At 41.9% G+C, this 18345-nt stretch overlaps 1 protein-coding gene across 3 annotated transcripts in view; it reads left to right on the top strand.

The window, feature by feature from the left end:
* Positions 1-413: 413 nt before the first annotated feature.
* The window catches only part of CEP41 (centrosomal protein 41), a 42162-nt gene continuing 24230 nt past the window's right edge, over positions 414-18345 (top strand). The window contains exons 1-2 of one of the 3 annotated variants that reach the window (XM_081038728.1): positions 414-541; positions 13568-13631. In XM_081038728.1, the coding sequence (XP_080894854.1) occupies positions 509-541; positions 13568-13631 (97 nt within the window). In that variant the 5' untranslated portion in view covers positions 414-508. Of the gene's footprint in view, positions 542-624; positions 985-13567; positions 13632-18345 lie in introns of those variants that run through there. The other 2 variants (XM_081038730.1, XM_081038729.1) reach the window with 2 other exon arrangements.

The raw sequence follows: 18345 nt of genomic DNA, 5'->3' as shown, positions 1-18345 counted from the left end.
TAATAAACTACAGATTCCCTTTCTTGCTGAACAACCCTGTCCCATACCTATGCCCCATGGTCGAAGAGGTAGCCCAGATGTGTGAAATGGCCTTAAGGTGGGGGGTCGTGCGCTGTACCGTATTTGTTCTTCCACATTTGCTAGAAACACTTGCTTTTCCCCTTGCTCTCGAGCCCTTCCCCCAGCCCGGGCTCAGGCTGCAGCCTGCCCCTCCTCCGCGCCCCTCTTCCCGCGCTAAGGCTGGGGCCTGCGCGGCCCCTCGGAGAACACAAAAGGCCTCCGCAGCCGGCGTCCCGCGTTGCCCCTGGCAACCATTCAGCGGTGTCTCGCACTCCCCGGACCCAGCCGAGAAATAGTAAATGGGGTTTCTATTGGCTGGCCGGGGAAAGCAGGCCAATCGGAGAAGAGGTTATAGGGATGTGGCTGAGCGAGGTTGTGGGGGGTCGGGAGCTAAGGTTAGAGGCTACCCGGGAGGCTAGAACCCCGAGCGTGGTCGGTTGGAGCAAATATGTCTGCCCGGAGGCACATTGGGAATCCTGAGGTGAGGGCCAGGTCCGGATCGGAAAGGCGGAGGGGGCGGGCGCACCGGAAAAGGCTCCACGTGGGCAGGGAAGAGCCGCGGGCGACTTCCGCCGGCCGGAAGGCGGGAAGCGGCCGGCGTGACGAGGGGTCTGCGGCCGGGAGGGAGGCGGGGCGGGCCTGGGGCCGTGGCGGCGCGCTGCTGCCTTGTCCCGAGAGGCCGTCATCCCGCACGTGCTCCCGGACGCTGGCATTTATCACTGAGAGGAGCCACGTGTGTAAGACGCAGCCCTCCCCTCGAAGGGCGTACAGTCTAGGAGTGGCGGTTGCAAAACATACGTAACAGACGAAGGAAGCCCCTGAACACGAAAAGAACAAAAGCCAAAGGAGCCATAAACTCTGACTGGGGGGATCCAGGAAGAGCAGGAATTAAGCGGACCGAGTCGTTTGGAGGAGACACGAAATGTAACATTAGTTTCCCCCCCCCCCCCCGTCCCCATAGGTCCTCTTACTTTCTTGGCTGTTTCACCCCTAGTGCCCTGCTGCGTCTGGGGTCATTTAATTTCAACCGATGTTTACTGGACTCCCACCTTGCAGTGGGTGCCAGAGAAGGAGCCCAGGCCTTTGTCCTTGAATACGTTCAGTCTAGGGAAGGAGACTTGCAAAAACAGGAATCGTGTGCGATGTGGTTGGGGAACCCGATGTTAAGAGCAGGGAGCAAAGATAGCACCCAGCTGATGGAGATGGCCTGGAATGGCAAGGTTATTAGCCAGGGGAAGAAGCAGCCCCGATGGAACAGCACGCGTGAAGCCCAGGAGGTGTGAAACGTGGGCGTGGACAGTACCCGGTAGAGGCGGGAGTCAAGTCTGGAGAGGCCCTCTGTGCCTTGCTCAAGTTCTCGGGCTTTGTAGTGAACAGGAGTTGCAAGTTGTTTCCTGCCGTGGTGGATACTTAATGAGCTACGCAGAGAAAGTTGGGAGGCTGCGTTTAGACTCTGCAGGAGAGTGTCACGGAGGTGGGCGACGTGTGTGTGGGGAGAGGCAGTTTGGCTGCCGCATACTTGTCTTGTCTGCCGCTCAAAATTCGAGCTTTTAAGGAGTTAAGTAAAGAGTCACATGATCAGATTTGCATTGTAGGCAGATGGCCGAGGTATGTTGTGGAGAATGCATTTGAGGAGCCCAAAACTGGGGACATGGAAACTGGTTGGGTGGTTATTAGGATATACACCTAAAGTAAGGCCACAGAACTAGGAACAGAATTGAGAAATATGTAGGGGGTCAAAATCATCAAGACTTCATGATTAGCTTGGGGAAATGAGTGACGGATGGCTTAGGTTCCCAGCTTGGGCTACTCATTGGTGCTGATGACATACTAAGGAGTTTAGGAGTATGGATAAAATCGAAGGATTGTAGGGGGAGAGGAGCAGGGATGCCGTGTGTGATTATAGGTTCGTGTCCTCGATGACAATATCCAACTTATTCTCTTGTTTTAGTGGAGCACAATTTCCAGTAGATTCATGAGAAAGCGTGCATAAGAAATTTTTATTTATGTCTAAAATGTTGGCATGTCTAAAAATGCTATTACTATACCACATTTATTTGCCTGAGAGTTTGGTTGAGTATAGAATTCTTGGTTGGAAATCACCAGCATTTTGAAAACATTGTATTGTGGTCTTTCTAGCATCCACTGTTGGCTGTGGAGAAGTCCAAAACCATTCTGTTCCTTTATATGTGACTTGCTTTTTTTCTTTCTTGAAGCTGGTAGAATCTTCTCTTTGTTCCCAGTGTTATTTTGTTTCAGAGACATTCGTTGCTCTGAATCTGTTTTCACTCATTTTGGTGGGTACCAGAAACTCATGCTTTCTGTTCTATAAAATTTTCTTGAATTAATTTGTTGTTGACTTTCTTCTTCCCATTTTCTCCATCCTCTCTTTCTTGAATTCGTTATTCCGATGTTGCTTCAATTTGACAGGTTCTCTAATTTTATTAAATTTTATCTCCGGTTTTCCACTTCTTTGTCTTTTTTCTCTCTTTGGGGGATTTGTTTAACTTTATCTTCCAATCTTTCTATTGATATATATATATATATATTTATTAGTTTCAGGTGCACAAGACAAAGTAATACTTAGATGTTTATCATTTATATCCCTCACACTGTGGACTCCCCTCCCCCCATCCATTATCTCTCTGACATCGCACCAAGCCATCACATTTCCACTGTCTCCACTCCCAATGCTGTACTGTGCCTCTTGTAAGTATATACTTACATATGTATACATATATATATAAAATTATAGTTGGCGTTCATTATTGTTCAGCTTCAGGTTTACAGTGCAGTGATCAGGCATCTACATCTTCCCTGAGGTGGTCTCCCAAATGGGACACGTGTCCATCCGATACCCTACAAAATCTTTACAACATTATTGATTACGTTCCCCAAATTAATTTTCAAAACCCCGTGGCCATGTTGTGGTTACTGACTGTTTTCTAATCCCCTCACCTTCCCCCTTATCCCCACCCCCCCGCCCTCAGTTTTTCCTATTTGTCTCCAAAACTGTTTCTGATTAGTTCATTCACTAATTCTCTTCTTTAGATTCCGCATATAAGTGAGGTCATATGGTACTTGTCTTTCTCTGTCTGACTTATTTCACTTAACATAATGTTCTCTAGGTCCATCCATGTTGTTGCAAATGGTAAGATTTCTTTCTTCTTTATGGCTGCGTAATACTCCATTGTATAAATGTACCACAGTTTCTTAATCCAATCATCTACCGATGGACATTTCAGTTGTTTCCATGTCTTGGCTATTGTGTATAGTGCTGCAATAAACATAGGAGTGCATAAAGATTTTTGAATTGGAGTTTTGGGTTTCTCCGGATAGATACCTAGGAGTGGAATTACTGGATCATAAGGTAGTTCCATTTTCAGATTTTTGAGATACCTCCATACTGTTTTCCATAGTGGCTGCACCAATCTGCAATCCCACCAACAGTGCACAAGTGTTCCCTTTTCTCCACATTCGTGCCAGCACTTGTTGTTTGTTGATTTATTGATGATAGCCATTTTGACTGGGGTGAGGTGGTATCTCATTGTGGTTTTTATTTGCATTTCTCTGATGCTTAGTGAGGTTGAGCATTTCTTCAAATGTCTGTTTGCCATCTGTATGTCCTTTTTAGAAAAATGTCTCTTCAAGTCCTCTGCCCATTTTTTGGAGTTGAGTTGAGTGAGTTTTTTATAGATTTGTGATATTAACCCCTTATCAGGGGCAAATATCTTTTCCCATTCAGTAGGATCCCTTTTTGTTTTATTGATGGTTTCCTTTGCTGTAAAAAACTTTTTAGTTTGATATAATCCCACGTGTTTATTTTTTCTCTTACTTCCCTCGTGCGAGAAGATATATCTGTAAAAATCCTACTCCGGGTAATGTCTGTGAAGTTTCTTCCTATATTTTCTTTTAGGTATTTTATGGTTTCAGATCTTATATTTAAGTCTTTAAGCCATTTTGAATTTATTTTTGTATATGGTGTAAGGAGGTGGTTCGGCTTTATTTTTTTGCATGTGTCTGTCCAAGTTTCCCAGCACCATTTACTGAATAGACTGTCTTTACCCCGTCGTACATTCTTGCTTCCATTGTCGTAGATTAAATGGCCATATAGGCATGGATTTATTTCTGGACTCTCTATTCTGTTCCATTGATCTATGTGTCTGTTTTTATGCCAGGACCATGCTGTTTTGATTATTGTAACCTTGTAGTATACTTTGAAGTCAGGTATTGTTATACCTCCCACTGTGTTCTTATTTCTCAAGATTGCTGAGGCTATCCGGGGTCTTGTATGGTCCCATATAAATTTTAGGATTATATGTTCTATTTCTATGAAAAACTCTATTGAGTTTTTAAATTCTGCCATCATGTTTTTCATTCTTCAGAGCTCTGTTTTGGACTCTAATGTCATTTTTAAAACTTTAATTTTGAAATAAATGCAGATTCGCAGGAATATGCAAAAAACATCCGAAGTACTCCCATGTGCCCTTCACCCGTTTTCCCCCAATGATCATATGTTACGTAAGTATAGTACAATATCAAAACCAGAAAATTGGCGTTTGTGCAAGGTATATATAGTTCTAGGCCTTTTAATCACATGTGTAGATTTTATATAATCGAGATTTCCAAATGTGTAGATTTGCAATTAAGATACAGAACTACAATATCTCCCTCGTACTACCCTCTCTCGGTCACATCCACTTTCTTCCCCCTCATTATCCTATCCACTTTCTTCCCCCTCATTATCCTAACCCCTGGCAACCACTAATGTATTCTCCATTTCTGTAATTTTGTCATTTTGAAAATGTTACATAAATGGAATCATGCAGTATGTGACCTTTTGAGATTGGCTTTTTCTCACTTAGAATAACATCTTTGAGATGTATCCAAGTTGTTGCCTGTAGCAATGGTTCATTCCTTTTTATTGCTGATTAGTATTCTGTGGTGTGGCTGTCTAACAGTTTAATTAACCATTCAACTATTGTAGGATATCTTGGTTGCTTTCAGTTTGGAATTGTTCCACATAAAGATACGAACTTTTGGGTACAGTTCTTTGTGTGATGTTAATTTTCATTTCTCTGGGATAGATGCCCAGGAGTACAGTTGCTGGGTTGTGTAATAAGCTTGCATTTAGTTTTTTTTTTAGAAACTGAGTACATAGGATGGTGATATACCATATAGCCTGGGTATTTAGTAGGCTATATCATCTACATTTGTATAAGTACACTCTATGATGTTCGCACAACAATATTGTCTAACGATGCCTTTCTCAGAACATATCCCTATTGTTAAGTGACACATGGCTGAACAAGATTTTGTGTGTATGTGTGTGTTCATATCTCTAATAATAGTTTTTAAAACTATTTTTCCCCTAGTCTATTTCCTCCATATTGCTATTTTTCTTTTTGTTTTGTCGGAAATATTGGTATTAGTAAGTTTGAGTTATCTTAACAAAATACCACAGACTGGGTGGCTTAAAAAACAAATTTATTTCTTAAAGTTATGGAGGCTGGGAAGCTTAAGATCAAAGTGCTGGCCAACTTGGTTTCTGATAAGAGGTCTCTCCGAGCTTGCAGATGGCTGCCTTCTGGCTGTGAGCTCACATGACTTCTTTCTGTGTACACATGTGGAAAGGGACCAAGTTCTTTAGTGTCTCTTTTTATAAAGGACACTAATCTTATTGGATCTGTGCCCCACCCTTATGACCTCATTTAACTTTAATGACCTCCTCAAGACCCTATCTCCAAAACAGTTGCATTGGGGATCAGGGCTTCAACACAAGAATTTTGGGGGAGGGACTTGCTGATCCTAGTCTGTACTTTTAGCTCTTTCCACTCAGGCGGTCATTTTCCTCAGAGACCCCACTCTCCTGAGAGTAAAAGCCTAGTTGAATTCCTGCAGGAATTAGGGATAAGGGCTAACTCTCAACATTAGTACGCATCATTTACTTAATATCTCTATTTTCAGTAATGATATCCCCACTTTTCCCTGTGTCTGGAGATCTCCCAGTTCAGAAACCCTTTCCAGGGAATAAATCTGTAGATATCTGTTACGGGAGGGGAAGAGGCAATCACCCCGAGGTACGGGAGATCCAACTGCTGCTCACTCTGCCTTCAGCCATTCTTCCATGTTTCAGCTACTGTCCTTTTATTCCCTTCTTTGGAGGTGCCTGGGGCTCTCGATTCCTCAGACTTTCAAGAATTGTTCTTGCCTCTCCCTTTGATGTTTCTTGAGTCCATCAAGTCGTTTTCACTTGGTGTGCTTTCTAGACTTCAGAAATCCATTGCTATCACTTCTCCCACTCTACGTTTTGGGGGGCATTATGTCCTTAAAATACATTTTTTTCAGTGGGGTTTCACTGAGGCTTTGGAAGGAAGTGAAAGTAGGTGCACTTGTTCAATATGTTCTCTTCGCCCAGTAGATCAGTATCTGTAATTATTGCATTGGCTTATTTATTTCTAGCACACTTATAGGAACATAAGACAGGGACCTTGTCTGCATTGTACTCCTGCCTGGCACACAATAGTTGTTCCTTAAATATCTGTTGAATGAGTGAAAATATACGTCTGAGCTGGGAGAAGGCAGGGCTGGAGTTCACTACTTAGAAATCAGAAGCATATAAATGGAATTAAACCTAAGTGTTTGGCCCACAGAGAACCTATAGATTGGGAAGAGGGAATCCTGGGGAATACAGTGTTTAAGGGACTGACAGGAATGATCCACGTGTCAGTGAAGAACCAGGGAGAGAGATAGCACTGAAGTCAAAGGAGTGGAATAGCACTGAAGTCAAAGGAGTGGAAACTGAAGAAGATGGGGCCATATAACAATATCATATAGCACAGAAACGCCAAGTAAGTTAAAGACCGAAAAGTAGCCCTTACACTTGGCAATTAGGGGATCTCTGATGTTGGCCACAGGAGCTGTGGTAGAATGGTAGGGACAGTAGCCATCCTGCAATGGATTGAGGAGTAAGGTGCAAATACCCAGTGTAGTCCCGCGCCCCCCGCCCCAAGTCGCTTAGCTAGAAAGGAAAAAGGGTGGGGGTATTCCAATTACATATTGGTTTGTCATGAATCACCCCCATATTTAGTGGCTTAAAACAGCAATAGTCATTTTATTATTATCTCTCCTGGTTCTGGAGTCGGACTAGACTCAGCTAGGTAGTTCTCACTTGGGATCCATCTCCTGTGGTTTTGCAGAGATGGCAGCTGGGGCCCAAGTGATCTTGAAGGCTTCGTCATCCACACGTCTGGTTGTTCATTCAGCCTGTTGGCTGGGACCTCCTCAGCTGGGGCCGCCAGCCGTACCACCTACCAATGGCCTTTTCCATGTGAATTGGCCTTCCTCGAAGCAGGGTGGCTGGCTTCCAAGAACAGGCATCCCAAGAGACCCAGGTGGGAGCTGCATTGCCTTTTATGACCTAGCCTCAGCAGTCATATCACGTCACTTCCGTCATGGTCACGGGACTGTCCAGATCCCAGGGGAGGAAACGGAAGCCCGAAACCTTGGTGGGAGGAGTGCCTACATCACAGTCTAACTGGGATGGCAAATTCTGTGTGGCCATCTTGAAAAATAAAAGAGGCCGCAAGTTGTAGCTGCTGGCAAACTAGGGGCTGCTGTATGTGTGAACAACGGGTCATGGTTGGTGTTGGAGATCAATAGAATTGGACCAGATTAAAACTCCCGTAATAAAAAAAGTTCTCCTTTAAAAGACCTATTTTTAAATGTCTCTGCCTTAAATGAGGCTGGTTTTTGAAATTGACACCCACTCCCTTCATTTTATGGACTTCTCTACAAAGGAGATAAGTAGAGAAATGCTGAACAAAATGTATCATGGTGTTTTTTCACATCCTTTAAATGTAAATCGTATTACATATGTTGCAATTGAAGTGCGAACAACCTTGTGAGTTTCATTGTAAGAGAGGTGGGAAGTCAGAAAAGCTCATTCATTTTTAATGATTTGTGATTCAGACAATCGCACTCATTTTTGGGTGATTTTCTTTCAGAAGAATCCTATTGTCGACTTCTCATTATTCTCCCTTCCTCTCCAACATTCATGTATGCACAAAGCCCTGTCTTACTTTGCATATGTTAGTAATCTGCCAAAATACTCTTCGATTGTGTGGCTCACAGCTCAGTGTTTTTTGCACCTTGCATTGTCTTCAGGGCCTCATCCAGACATGCATTCTCCATTCAGGGGTCTCCACTTGGAGTCTGCTTACCCATGTCCAGCCTTTAGCACACAATTCCATATACCTGTGATTCTTAACCCTTTTGGGGGTTATATACTCCTTTGAAAATCTGGCGAAAACTAAGGAGCCTTTCCCTAGAAAAATGCACATACACTCAAGAATTTGCATACCGTTTTCTAGGACTCATGGACCTCCTAAGACCCGTCAGCGGACCCCATATTCAGCACGCCTGCCGGAATGAGGCTGTCCAGTACGGTGTTTAAGAGGTCAAGCTCTAGAGCCAGACTGCCCAGTTTAAATCCAGGTTCCACCACTCTTACCAGCTGAGTAACTTCAGGAAGTCACTCCACCTCTGTTTCCTAATATGTAAGATGAGGGTGATGATATTTACCTCACAGGTGGTTATGCGTATTACATGAGATAATGGAGGTAACATGCTTCGGGAGTCGCCTGACAACAGAGTTCAGTGCTCAACAAATGTTAGCAGCAATTACCTTTGTTATTGTTGCTGTTGTTCTTGGACCTTCTCCAGCAAATTTGCTGTTCTTTACACATGCTTTTAAAGAGGCTTTGCTATTAAAATTTGCTCCACATGGAATACTTTTTCCATCCTTTCCCCCCATCTTTTTATCCACAGAAGGTCAGCCCTCAAAACAGTTCCAGTGCCATTGCTTCCATGAGTGCGGCCATATCACCCCCGTGTGTGAGCTCTCCCTCTTTCACTTTCCTAGAGCCCTCGGTGTCTGCTGCCCACATGGCACTGGCACGCTCATTGCGTGTTGCTCAGGTCTCAGAACCACCTTCATCCATTGGGCAGTCCTTACTGCTCTCCCACTAGGGCAAGGCCTTGTAGCAGGTAAAAGGTCTACAAGTACAAGGAATGTCAATGGTACCAAGTGCTGTGACAGTGCAGACTGGGGGGAGATTTCCATCCGACTGGGGCCATCAGAGTCTTCCTGGAAGATACGTTTGTGCCGGGTCTTGAAAGCTAAGTAGAAGTTGGGTCATCAGGGCTTTGTCTTTTGACCCTTTCTAAGGTGTAAACTCTCAAAGCGTCTTTGGCATTTTTGGTTACCCACAAGCGAGCCTGTAATAATAACCACAAACATGAACTTTCTCTGCTTCTCTCTCCTGATGGACTCCATCATGACTACCTATTTGTATCTTTATCTTAAATAGTATCTCCAAAGCTGGCCCTTCCACCCGGGCTCTGGGTCTCATCCTCTCCCACTCTGTTCCCATACCTTCCTGCCTCATTTTCAATGTCTGTTAGCCGGCTCATTAAGCCTATGAACATCCTCACATCTTCCTTTCTTACAAAACAAAACAACAAAAACTATTCCTTAGCAACTCTCAAGGGGGAAAATAAAAGACCATCTGGCTACTATCCTCCTCTTTCCTTCCTCCCCTCTCCTACACCCAACCTGCTGTTTTTGCTTCTGCTCCTGTCAGTTTACTGTAACTGAATCCACCAGGCTTGTCACAAGGGTCCTGGTTTACTCAATCCAAATTCATTTTTCTGTTGTTCTCTGACTTGACTTGCATTCTTGTTCGCTTGTTCATATTTGACCTCTTGTTCACTGACTGGACAGCACCGATCACTGTCGTCCACTCCCTTCTTCCTAAAACTCCAATTTTCATGACCCACTTTCTTCTGGCCTTTTGTGAGTCTCATCCATGATGCTTTTCTCCACCTGACCCTAAATGGTAGGGTTTTTCTTCTCGGTCTGCACACTCTCCAATGATGATTTGGTCCATTCCCATGGCTACTGCCTATGTGCTGACAACCCCAACTCTTGTTTTTCTTAGCCAGGATCTCTCTCCTGATCTCCAGGCCACTTCATTCTGGATAACTCACAGATGCCTCATATTCAACATGCCCCAAACGGAGCACATCCTGTTTTTCTATATGCTCCCTTTTTAAGTCCCTTTTTTTGCAGAATGGCATCACTGTTCCCCCCCCACCCACACACACACTGTTATACCAATTTTAAATCATATTGCTTTTACATCTTATAGATTTCTTGAGACTGTCTCTTCCTCCTCATCTCTACTGCTACTTCCTTAGGACTACAGATCCCCTTAGCACAACTGCCTCTTAACTGATGTTTATGCCTTTATTATTCATTATGATCCTATTACAGTGCTGCCACAGTGATCTTTCTAGAATGGAAATACAATCCCAGCACTCCTCAAACTTTCTTCAATGACTCCCCGTCATCTACACCAGGGCGCCTCAGCTTTAGCCCTACTGACCTTTTAGGCCAACTAATTCTTTGTTGTGAGGACTCTTCTGTCATAGGATGTTTACCACCATGCCTGGCCTGTCGCCCAGTTCTAACAACCTAAAGTGTCTTCAGACATTGTCATTTGTCCCCGGGGTTAGGGGAGAAGGAAAATCGCCTATTTGGAACCAGTTACCTACAGGATAAAACGGAAGACCCAGTGCCCTCTGTGATCTACCCCTCTCTGTCTCTCCAGCCTCGGTTGACCCCATATGGCCCCTATGCTCCAGGTCTACCAGTTATCGGAAACCCTGGAGATCGCACCCACTAGTTTAGCTTGACTAACTTCTTTGGCCCTCAGATTTCAGCTTAGAAGTCACCCCTCAGGAAATGGCTTTTAACTCTTCTGGTCTGGATTAGGGGCCAATCTTTCATGCTCCTCTTGTGCCTTCTGCTTCCCTCTCCTTGTTTATCATGCAGTGTGGCGTCTGTTCGTTCACTTGTCTTTCTTCCCAGCCTCAGTGAGAGCTAGGTGACTAGGACTGTTTTACTTCTGTGTCCTCAGCACAGTGGCTTACTCCTAGTAGGCATCTAGTAGATGTCGCCTGAATGAATGATTGCTGCTTAGTAAGGCTTTGTTGAGTGAATGAATAATCCTCCTTTGAAACAGCTTCTTTCTCAGCTCTTTCACTTGCCACCATTCCATCCTGTTTATGTAACTGAAGAAAGCCAGTTGGTCAGTAGGTCAAGAAACAGTCACCCCCAAAGTAAGAATATTAAGGAAAAATTATGGCAATTCCATACAATCTGTGGTGCTTTGCTTTTGTGGAGCACAAATAGTTTTACTTGTGGTTGGTGCTAGAAAGTCAAGAACAAGAAGTTGGACCAAAATGGGAAAATGGGAAAGAAATAGTACATTTTTCTACTGCAGCATATGGATTTCTCATTAGTCTATGTAAGGGAAAACCGGGGGCGGGAAGGGCTCTCTGACTGCAGCTGTCCACACTCTCCCCATCATTCTACTGCCACCACACCTGGTCCCCAGAGACACCCTCACTTCTTAGCTATGTTGGCTTAGGTATGGACAAATCCCCTTGATTCAGCAGAGACTAGCCTGGAATTTTTTCAGAAGAAGCTTTGCTAGGAAACTAGTGGGAAAAACAAAACAAAAGTAAAAACAGGAAATAGCATATAGAAATTATAAAATTACAGAGTGAAAAAAAAAGGAAGGAAAAGAAAATATCTTAGTCTAAGATAACTGAATTCTAGTGTTAGCTTTTCTTGAGTTAATTTACCAGGCACGTATTTTCCCTGTTTTTTTGTTTGCTTTTTTTGTTTTTTGTTTTGTTTTTTTTGCCATGATATTGTCTTCCTCTGAGGAACTCATCCTAAAGTCCGCTTTAGAGACTTCGAATATTTTCCTTCTCTCACTTAAGAATCTTCTCCATCTTTGTCTAGGAAGGAGCTGTAAAGTGTAGAGTCACTTTCTCTTCTAGACAGCAGATTACTGATCTGATGGAGAAACCTTTCTCTCAAGGTAAAATAGCTCAGGGGTTCCAACACACATCTGAGGACCAGTGCTAAGTATCCACGGTGAAGGTTTTACTTGCCTGGGGTAAAATGAAAAATTCAGGCAATGTCAATGAATTTTTTTCAATAACGCTCAAGAACTGACCTTTTTATTCTAAGATTTTTTTTTTCTCTCTCTTTTTTTTAAGGTATTAAAATAGTAGATGATAGTTGTAAGGAATTCAACTAGGTACTGTTTTTACCTATGTTTTCAAGGGCAAGTGATACAGGTTTTAGAGTTTGATGTTTCCTTCTAAGAACCACCCAGGTCGTTGTTGTAATATGGTCCTCATTCTAGATATTCGTTTATTGATTGAAGATCATTAAGTGTACCTGCTACGTACTAGGTCCTAGGTGAATACAAATTTGAGTAAGTTATTTCCCTGCCTTCGAGGAAATCCTGGAGGAGAGAGGAAGGTCAAGGTGTACACCATGGTCTAGGGTGTCCATGTGCTGGGAGCCAGGGAGAAGAAAATACCCAATTCCACCCAGGACAGCGTAGAGAGGAAGTGAAATTTTCTCCAAGGAGAAGTTGAGCAAAGGCATTCTAGGTAGACCTTTGCTGAGACTGGAGACCTGAATGAGTGTGGCACTCTTGGGAACCTGTTGGGTGAGTGGCAGAAGATGAAGCTGAAACAGTATTACCTGGCTTTAATTTCATATTCCACAGCTACCTGTGACTGAACATATGGTTTTCATATTTGCAGGCCAGAAACAAACCTGAGCAAGAAAGCTGTATTTTGTCATGTCTTGATTCATTAGCCTTCCCTCACTTAATGGCTTTCGAAAATGCCACTGAAATTTAATATGAGTAAATGTCTCGTGCTTAAATTCAGAGTTCACTGCCGGAGGAAAGGACAGGGGAGACCCGACATAGGCCTTTTTGCTGACCAGAAACTTACCCTGAGCCTATGATGTGCCCCAGCTGTCCCAAAAGCAGATGCCATCATAGTGACATCTGTGGAGGCTTAGATTCCTGGCAAGCAGTGGGAAAGGCCTGCCTAACCGGGTCCTGGCCTGACAGCAGCTGGGCACTGTGCTCAATCTGGATCCACATGCCACTGTTTAGGGGAGATGTGGGTAAAATCTAGAGGGTATTCAGAGCAGATGGCCTACAAACCATCACAGAGTATAGTTAAAAAGGACAAGAGGCAGAGTAGGATGGCTTATTCTAGGTTGCAACAGTGGACTGGATGGAAATTAGAGACCAATGTGGGCTCAGTGTCAGGAATAATTTTCAAGAACTTTTATCCCAGTGCTTTCGTTACATAGTGCTATGAGATTATTTTGACAAAATAGGGAAATGTTTTGATAGAAACAAGATAATCATCTTCACCTGTGGACATGTTGTTGCATGCAAAGAGTCCTCTTGAGGAAATAGTCTACAGCTCCTTTCATCTTTAAATTCAGTGAAATTTTAGCACTTGTTCTATTTTTTAAGTATCCGATTCTTTCTCCATTTTGCCACCCTTATCCTTATATTAACCCAATTAATTGTGATTTTTTTTGTTTGTTTTTTAGTATCTGACCAAAAGGATCCCACAAAACCCAAAGTATCAACATGTCAAGTCAAGACTGGACACTGGTGAGTAAAGATTAGTAAATTGAAACTGTTTTTATTGAATCCAATAGCTAATTATTGACAAGAAGCAGCATGTCACACCTGGTATGACAGTTTCTCACTGTCTTGTCTGATGTCTTTCTGGGCTCAAGACTTATCTTCAAAAGTTATTTTTCAGATTATCAGTAAAAATTTCTGTTTACATAATTTTGCTTATTAGAAAATTGATGAAAACATTGTTCAATAAGTTTCAGGGCTGAGGCTAATAAATATCAGGAGGTCAGCCTCTATTTTGCAACACCTTAAATAGGTTCTCCTTGTGCACATTTGTTCCATTCAGTATTTGCAGAGTGCCAGTTACATGCAAAGTTACGGCCCATGGGACATATAAAGATGAGTGTGGATCGTGATTTTTACAATCAGAGTGCTTAGATGAAGGTGGAGGCAGACAGACTTGAATGAGTAACTGAAATTCCAGACAAAATTAAATTAGTGCTGCAATTCAGGTAAAATGAAATTTAGGAGTGCATTACGGCTTATTTCCATGCTGTTCACATTTTTCAGTGTTGTGACGAATACTATTCCCCGGGCACCTAGTGGATTTGCAGCCGTGGGAGATTTTGATTGTTGATTTTTTTTTTTTTCAAACTTTCTAAGCCTGCCGTGGGAAATCCATCCTATTAAGATGGTTTTGCTGGTAGATTGGGGTGTCGCATGACTTTTTAGCAATACTGAATATTCTGCCGGTACCTTTCAAGACAACTGCGAAGATACAGTGGGTTGTTGTCTTTGTTTCAATCTCATTCATTTTGTCGCCCTCTTTCTCCAGTCTCCTTCAAAATCATTATCTTCCACAATACATATTTCCTCATATAAAAGACTTCCATGTTTGCAATAAGCCACACTTGCAGATACTATTTCTGGGGACCTTTCTTTCAAACATTTCCGTGCTGTACAGATATTTCCTTGCACATATCCTGTTTGATGGGAGGTAAAAAAATATTCCTCTTTTTTTGAGAAAGAGGAAATGGTGGCACAGAGATTGTGTGACCTACTTGAAGTTAAGTACAGGAGCTTGAGCTGGGATTTGTATACAGGATGAGGAAGTGGGGCTGGAAAGCTGAGGCAGGTCCTGTGTACTGTCCCTTTGGCCCTACTGTTCCAATATTTCTCCAGCCTCCTCTGCCACAGCTGCCATCAGCTTGTCCATCTCTACCTGTCTGCCCCTTAACTGCAGCTGTGACGTGCCCTTCTGGAATAAGCTATCCTGTGAAGGAAGCACTTTGATTAAAAATGCCATATTTTCTCTAAGGAGTCCAGATAACATTTGAAGACTACTATAAAGGCATGCATTTCTTTCAGAACCTTCTTAAAATTAAAATTTTTAAGAGGTTTTTTTTCCCAGTCTGTAGGTTTGTATTTTCTGATGTGTTTCTCCTGGGAGTTGCACTGGGATTTGTGAATGAACACCCATTTCTTTCTCTTTTAATTTCTCAGTTCCTAACCAAAGTTTGACTCAGTGATAGTACATGAAATTAATTTCAGCTTTTTTCTTTTTAAATTGAGATACTTATATCTGCTTTTTATAATACTTCGTAATTACTTATGTCATCTTATATTTTGAGATTTCTAAGCCAGTGTTCTTGCAAATTAAACTGTTTATTTTGAGGTAATTGTAGATTTATGTGGAATTGCAAGCATAATGCATAGAGATTCTGTGTACTCCTTACCCAGTTTCCCATAGTAACATCTTGCAAAACTATACTGAAAAATCACAACCATGATACTGGCATTGATGGATAGTCTAAATACAGAACCCTTCCGTCACCACGAGGACCCTTCATATTGTCTTGTGAAAGCCATATCCACTTTCCAACGTCACCCCTTCCTTAACTCCTGGCAACCATTCATCTGTTCTCCATTTCTATAATTTCACAAATGCTATGTAAATGGAATCATACAGGATGCATGATTTTTAGATTGGCCTTTTCGCTCAGCATACTGGATATCATCCCGTTTGTTGCCTGTATTAGTAGCTTTTGTGTTTATCAGTGGTGGTGGTGGTGGTGGTGTTACTGTTACTGATCCATGCTATGCTACCGTATAACCATTTGCCTGTTGAAGGACATCTGAATTGTTTTCACTTTTTGACCATTACAAACAAAATTGCTATAAACATTTGTGTACAGATTTTTGTATGTATATGTCTTCATTTCTCCGGGATAAATGCCCAGTATCTTTTTCATATTGGGTGAGTTGTGGTAGTTTGTTTTTTTTTAAGGAATTAGTACATTTCATCCAAGTTTTCAGATTTATGTGTATAAAGTTGTTGTTAGTGTTTCCTTATTACCCTTCTGATGCCCGTGGTGCCTGAAGTGATAGGCCCTGTTTCATTCCTGGTATTGGTAGCTTGGGTCTTTTCTCTCTCTCTCTCTCTCACACATCTTTTTGTTCACTACAGGTTTGTCCATCTTATTGATCCTTTCAAAAAACCAGCTCTGGGTTTTATCAATTTTTCTCTATTGTTTTTCTGTTTTAAATTTCATTGCTTTTATCTTTATCATTTCCTTCCTCTGTTTGCTTTGGGTTTATTTTGCTCTTCTATTCCTAGATTCTCGAGGAAAGAGCTTAGATTATTAAGACTTTTCCTCTTTTTAATGCATGTAGTTAGTGCTATGAATTTCTCCTGACACTGCTTAAGCTGAATCCCACAAATTTTGATATGTTGTATTTTCATTTTCATTCAATTCAATGTGTCTTTCTGTTTTCCTGAGACTTCCCTTTGGCCTATGGATTATTTAGAAGTATATTGTTTAGTTTGCAAGTATTTGGAGATTTTCCTGTTAAATTTCTGTTGTTGATTTCCAGTTTGATTCCATTGTGGCTGGAGAATGCACTTTGTATATTTCATTTTTTAAAAAATGTGTTGGTGTTCATTTTATTACACGGGATGTAGTCTGTCTTGGTATATGTTCCATGGGCATTTGAAAAGAATATATATATACCCATACTTTTGCTTACTGCATTCTTTCCTTTTCTCGCTATTCTAAGGCTCCGTTTTTGTTTTCTTTTATAATCAGTGGACTTCCTTTACCCTTTTTTTAGCTGGTGACAGTCTCTTAGTTTTCTTTCATCTGTAAATGTCTTGATTTCCCTTCATTCATGAAGGGTATGTTCTCTGAGTATAGGGTTCTGGGTTGGCAGTTCTTTTCTTTCAGCACCTGAAAAGCATTGTGCCCCTTCCTTCTGGCTGCCATGATTTCTGATGAGAAATCTACTGTTATACAAACTGTTTTTCCCATATAAGTAAGGTGTCATTTTTTTTCTCTTGCTGCTGTCAAGACTTTTTTTTTTTTTTTCCCCCAGAAATGTAATTATGGTGTGTCTTGGTTTGGATTTCTTTGGGTTTGTCCTGTTTGGAGTTCACTCAACTTCTATATAAATCTTTAGGTTTATGTCACTTACCGGATGTGGGAAGTTTTCAGCCATTATATCTTAGAATACTTTTTCAGCCCCACCCTCTTTCTCCTCTTTGTGGTACTTGGATCGCATCTCACCACAGCTCAGCAAGGATGGAAATCAAGGCTCCCACTTGGCCTTTACTAGCAAGAGAGGCCACAGCTTTTCTGTGGGGTTTGGCTGGAATAAGGCAGTTATAGACTGATGGTTTTCTGACTTGCTAGGCTGCCCGTTTTCCTGGTCCTTTGGATGGAGACAGCAGGCTTTTGTCAGGGATTTATTTTTTTTTTATCTGTTTATTGTTATTTCTGGGTTGCTGGCTTCTTCAGCTTCAAGTCTAGGGTATATGAGGCAAAAAAACAAACAAACAAAAACCCAGGTAACTCAACTGTCATATCATTCTTTGGTTCCCGAGGTCCCTAGGTGGGGTGCCTTCCTCTCTTCATCTATCAGAGTCTTCTTACTTTTTTTTTTATAAACAATGTCCGTGGGTTTTTTTGTTTTTTAATTAAATCTTTTTTTCTAATTGGTGTGTTATTTTCTTAGAATTAAGATATAATTTACATACCAGAAAATTCACCCTCTTAAAGTGTACAATTCAAAGGTTTTTAGTACATTCACAAGGTGGTGAAAACATCACCACTATCTAATTGCAGAACATTTTTGTCACTCCATAAAGAAACCCCATGCCCAGTAGCAATCACTTCCCTTTCCTTCTTTTTTCCAGTCCCTTGTAAACACTAATTTACTTTCAGTATCTATAAGTTTGCCTGTTCCTAACACTCCCTCTAAGTGGAATCACACGATATATGGGGTCTTTTGTGCCTGGCTTCCTTCACTTAGCGTAATGTTCTCAAAGTTCATCATTGTTGCAGCATGGGTCAGCACTTCGTTCCTTTTTATTGCCAAATAAGATTCTTTTGTGTAGCTATTCCACATTTTGTTTATCCACTCATCAGTTGATGGACATTTGGTTTGTTTACACTTTTTGGCCACAACACCGCTGTAAACATGAGTGTACAAGGTTTTGTGTGAACATATGCTTTCAATTCTCTTGGTTATATACCTAGTAGTTGAACTGTTGGTCATATGTTAGCTCTGTGTTTAATTTTTGGAAGAACTGCCAGACTGTTTTCCAAAGCAGCCGCACCACTGTACATTCCCACCAGCAATGTAGGAGGGCACTATTTTCTCCACATCCTCAACAATGCTTTTTATTGTCCATCATTTGGATTATAGTCATCATTTTGTGTGTGAGGTGGTATCTCATTGTGGTTTT

Source organism: Rhinolophus hipposideros (assembly GCF_964194185.1).
Source record: "Rhinolophus hipposideros genome assembly, chromosome: 25".
Taxonomy (NCBI): domain Eukaryota; kingdom Metazoa; phylum Chordata; class Mammalia; order Chiroptera; family Rhinolophidae; genus Rhinolophus; species Rhinolophus hipposideros.
This window is presented reverse-complemented; position numbering and strand designations above follow the sequence as displayed.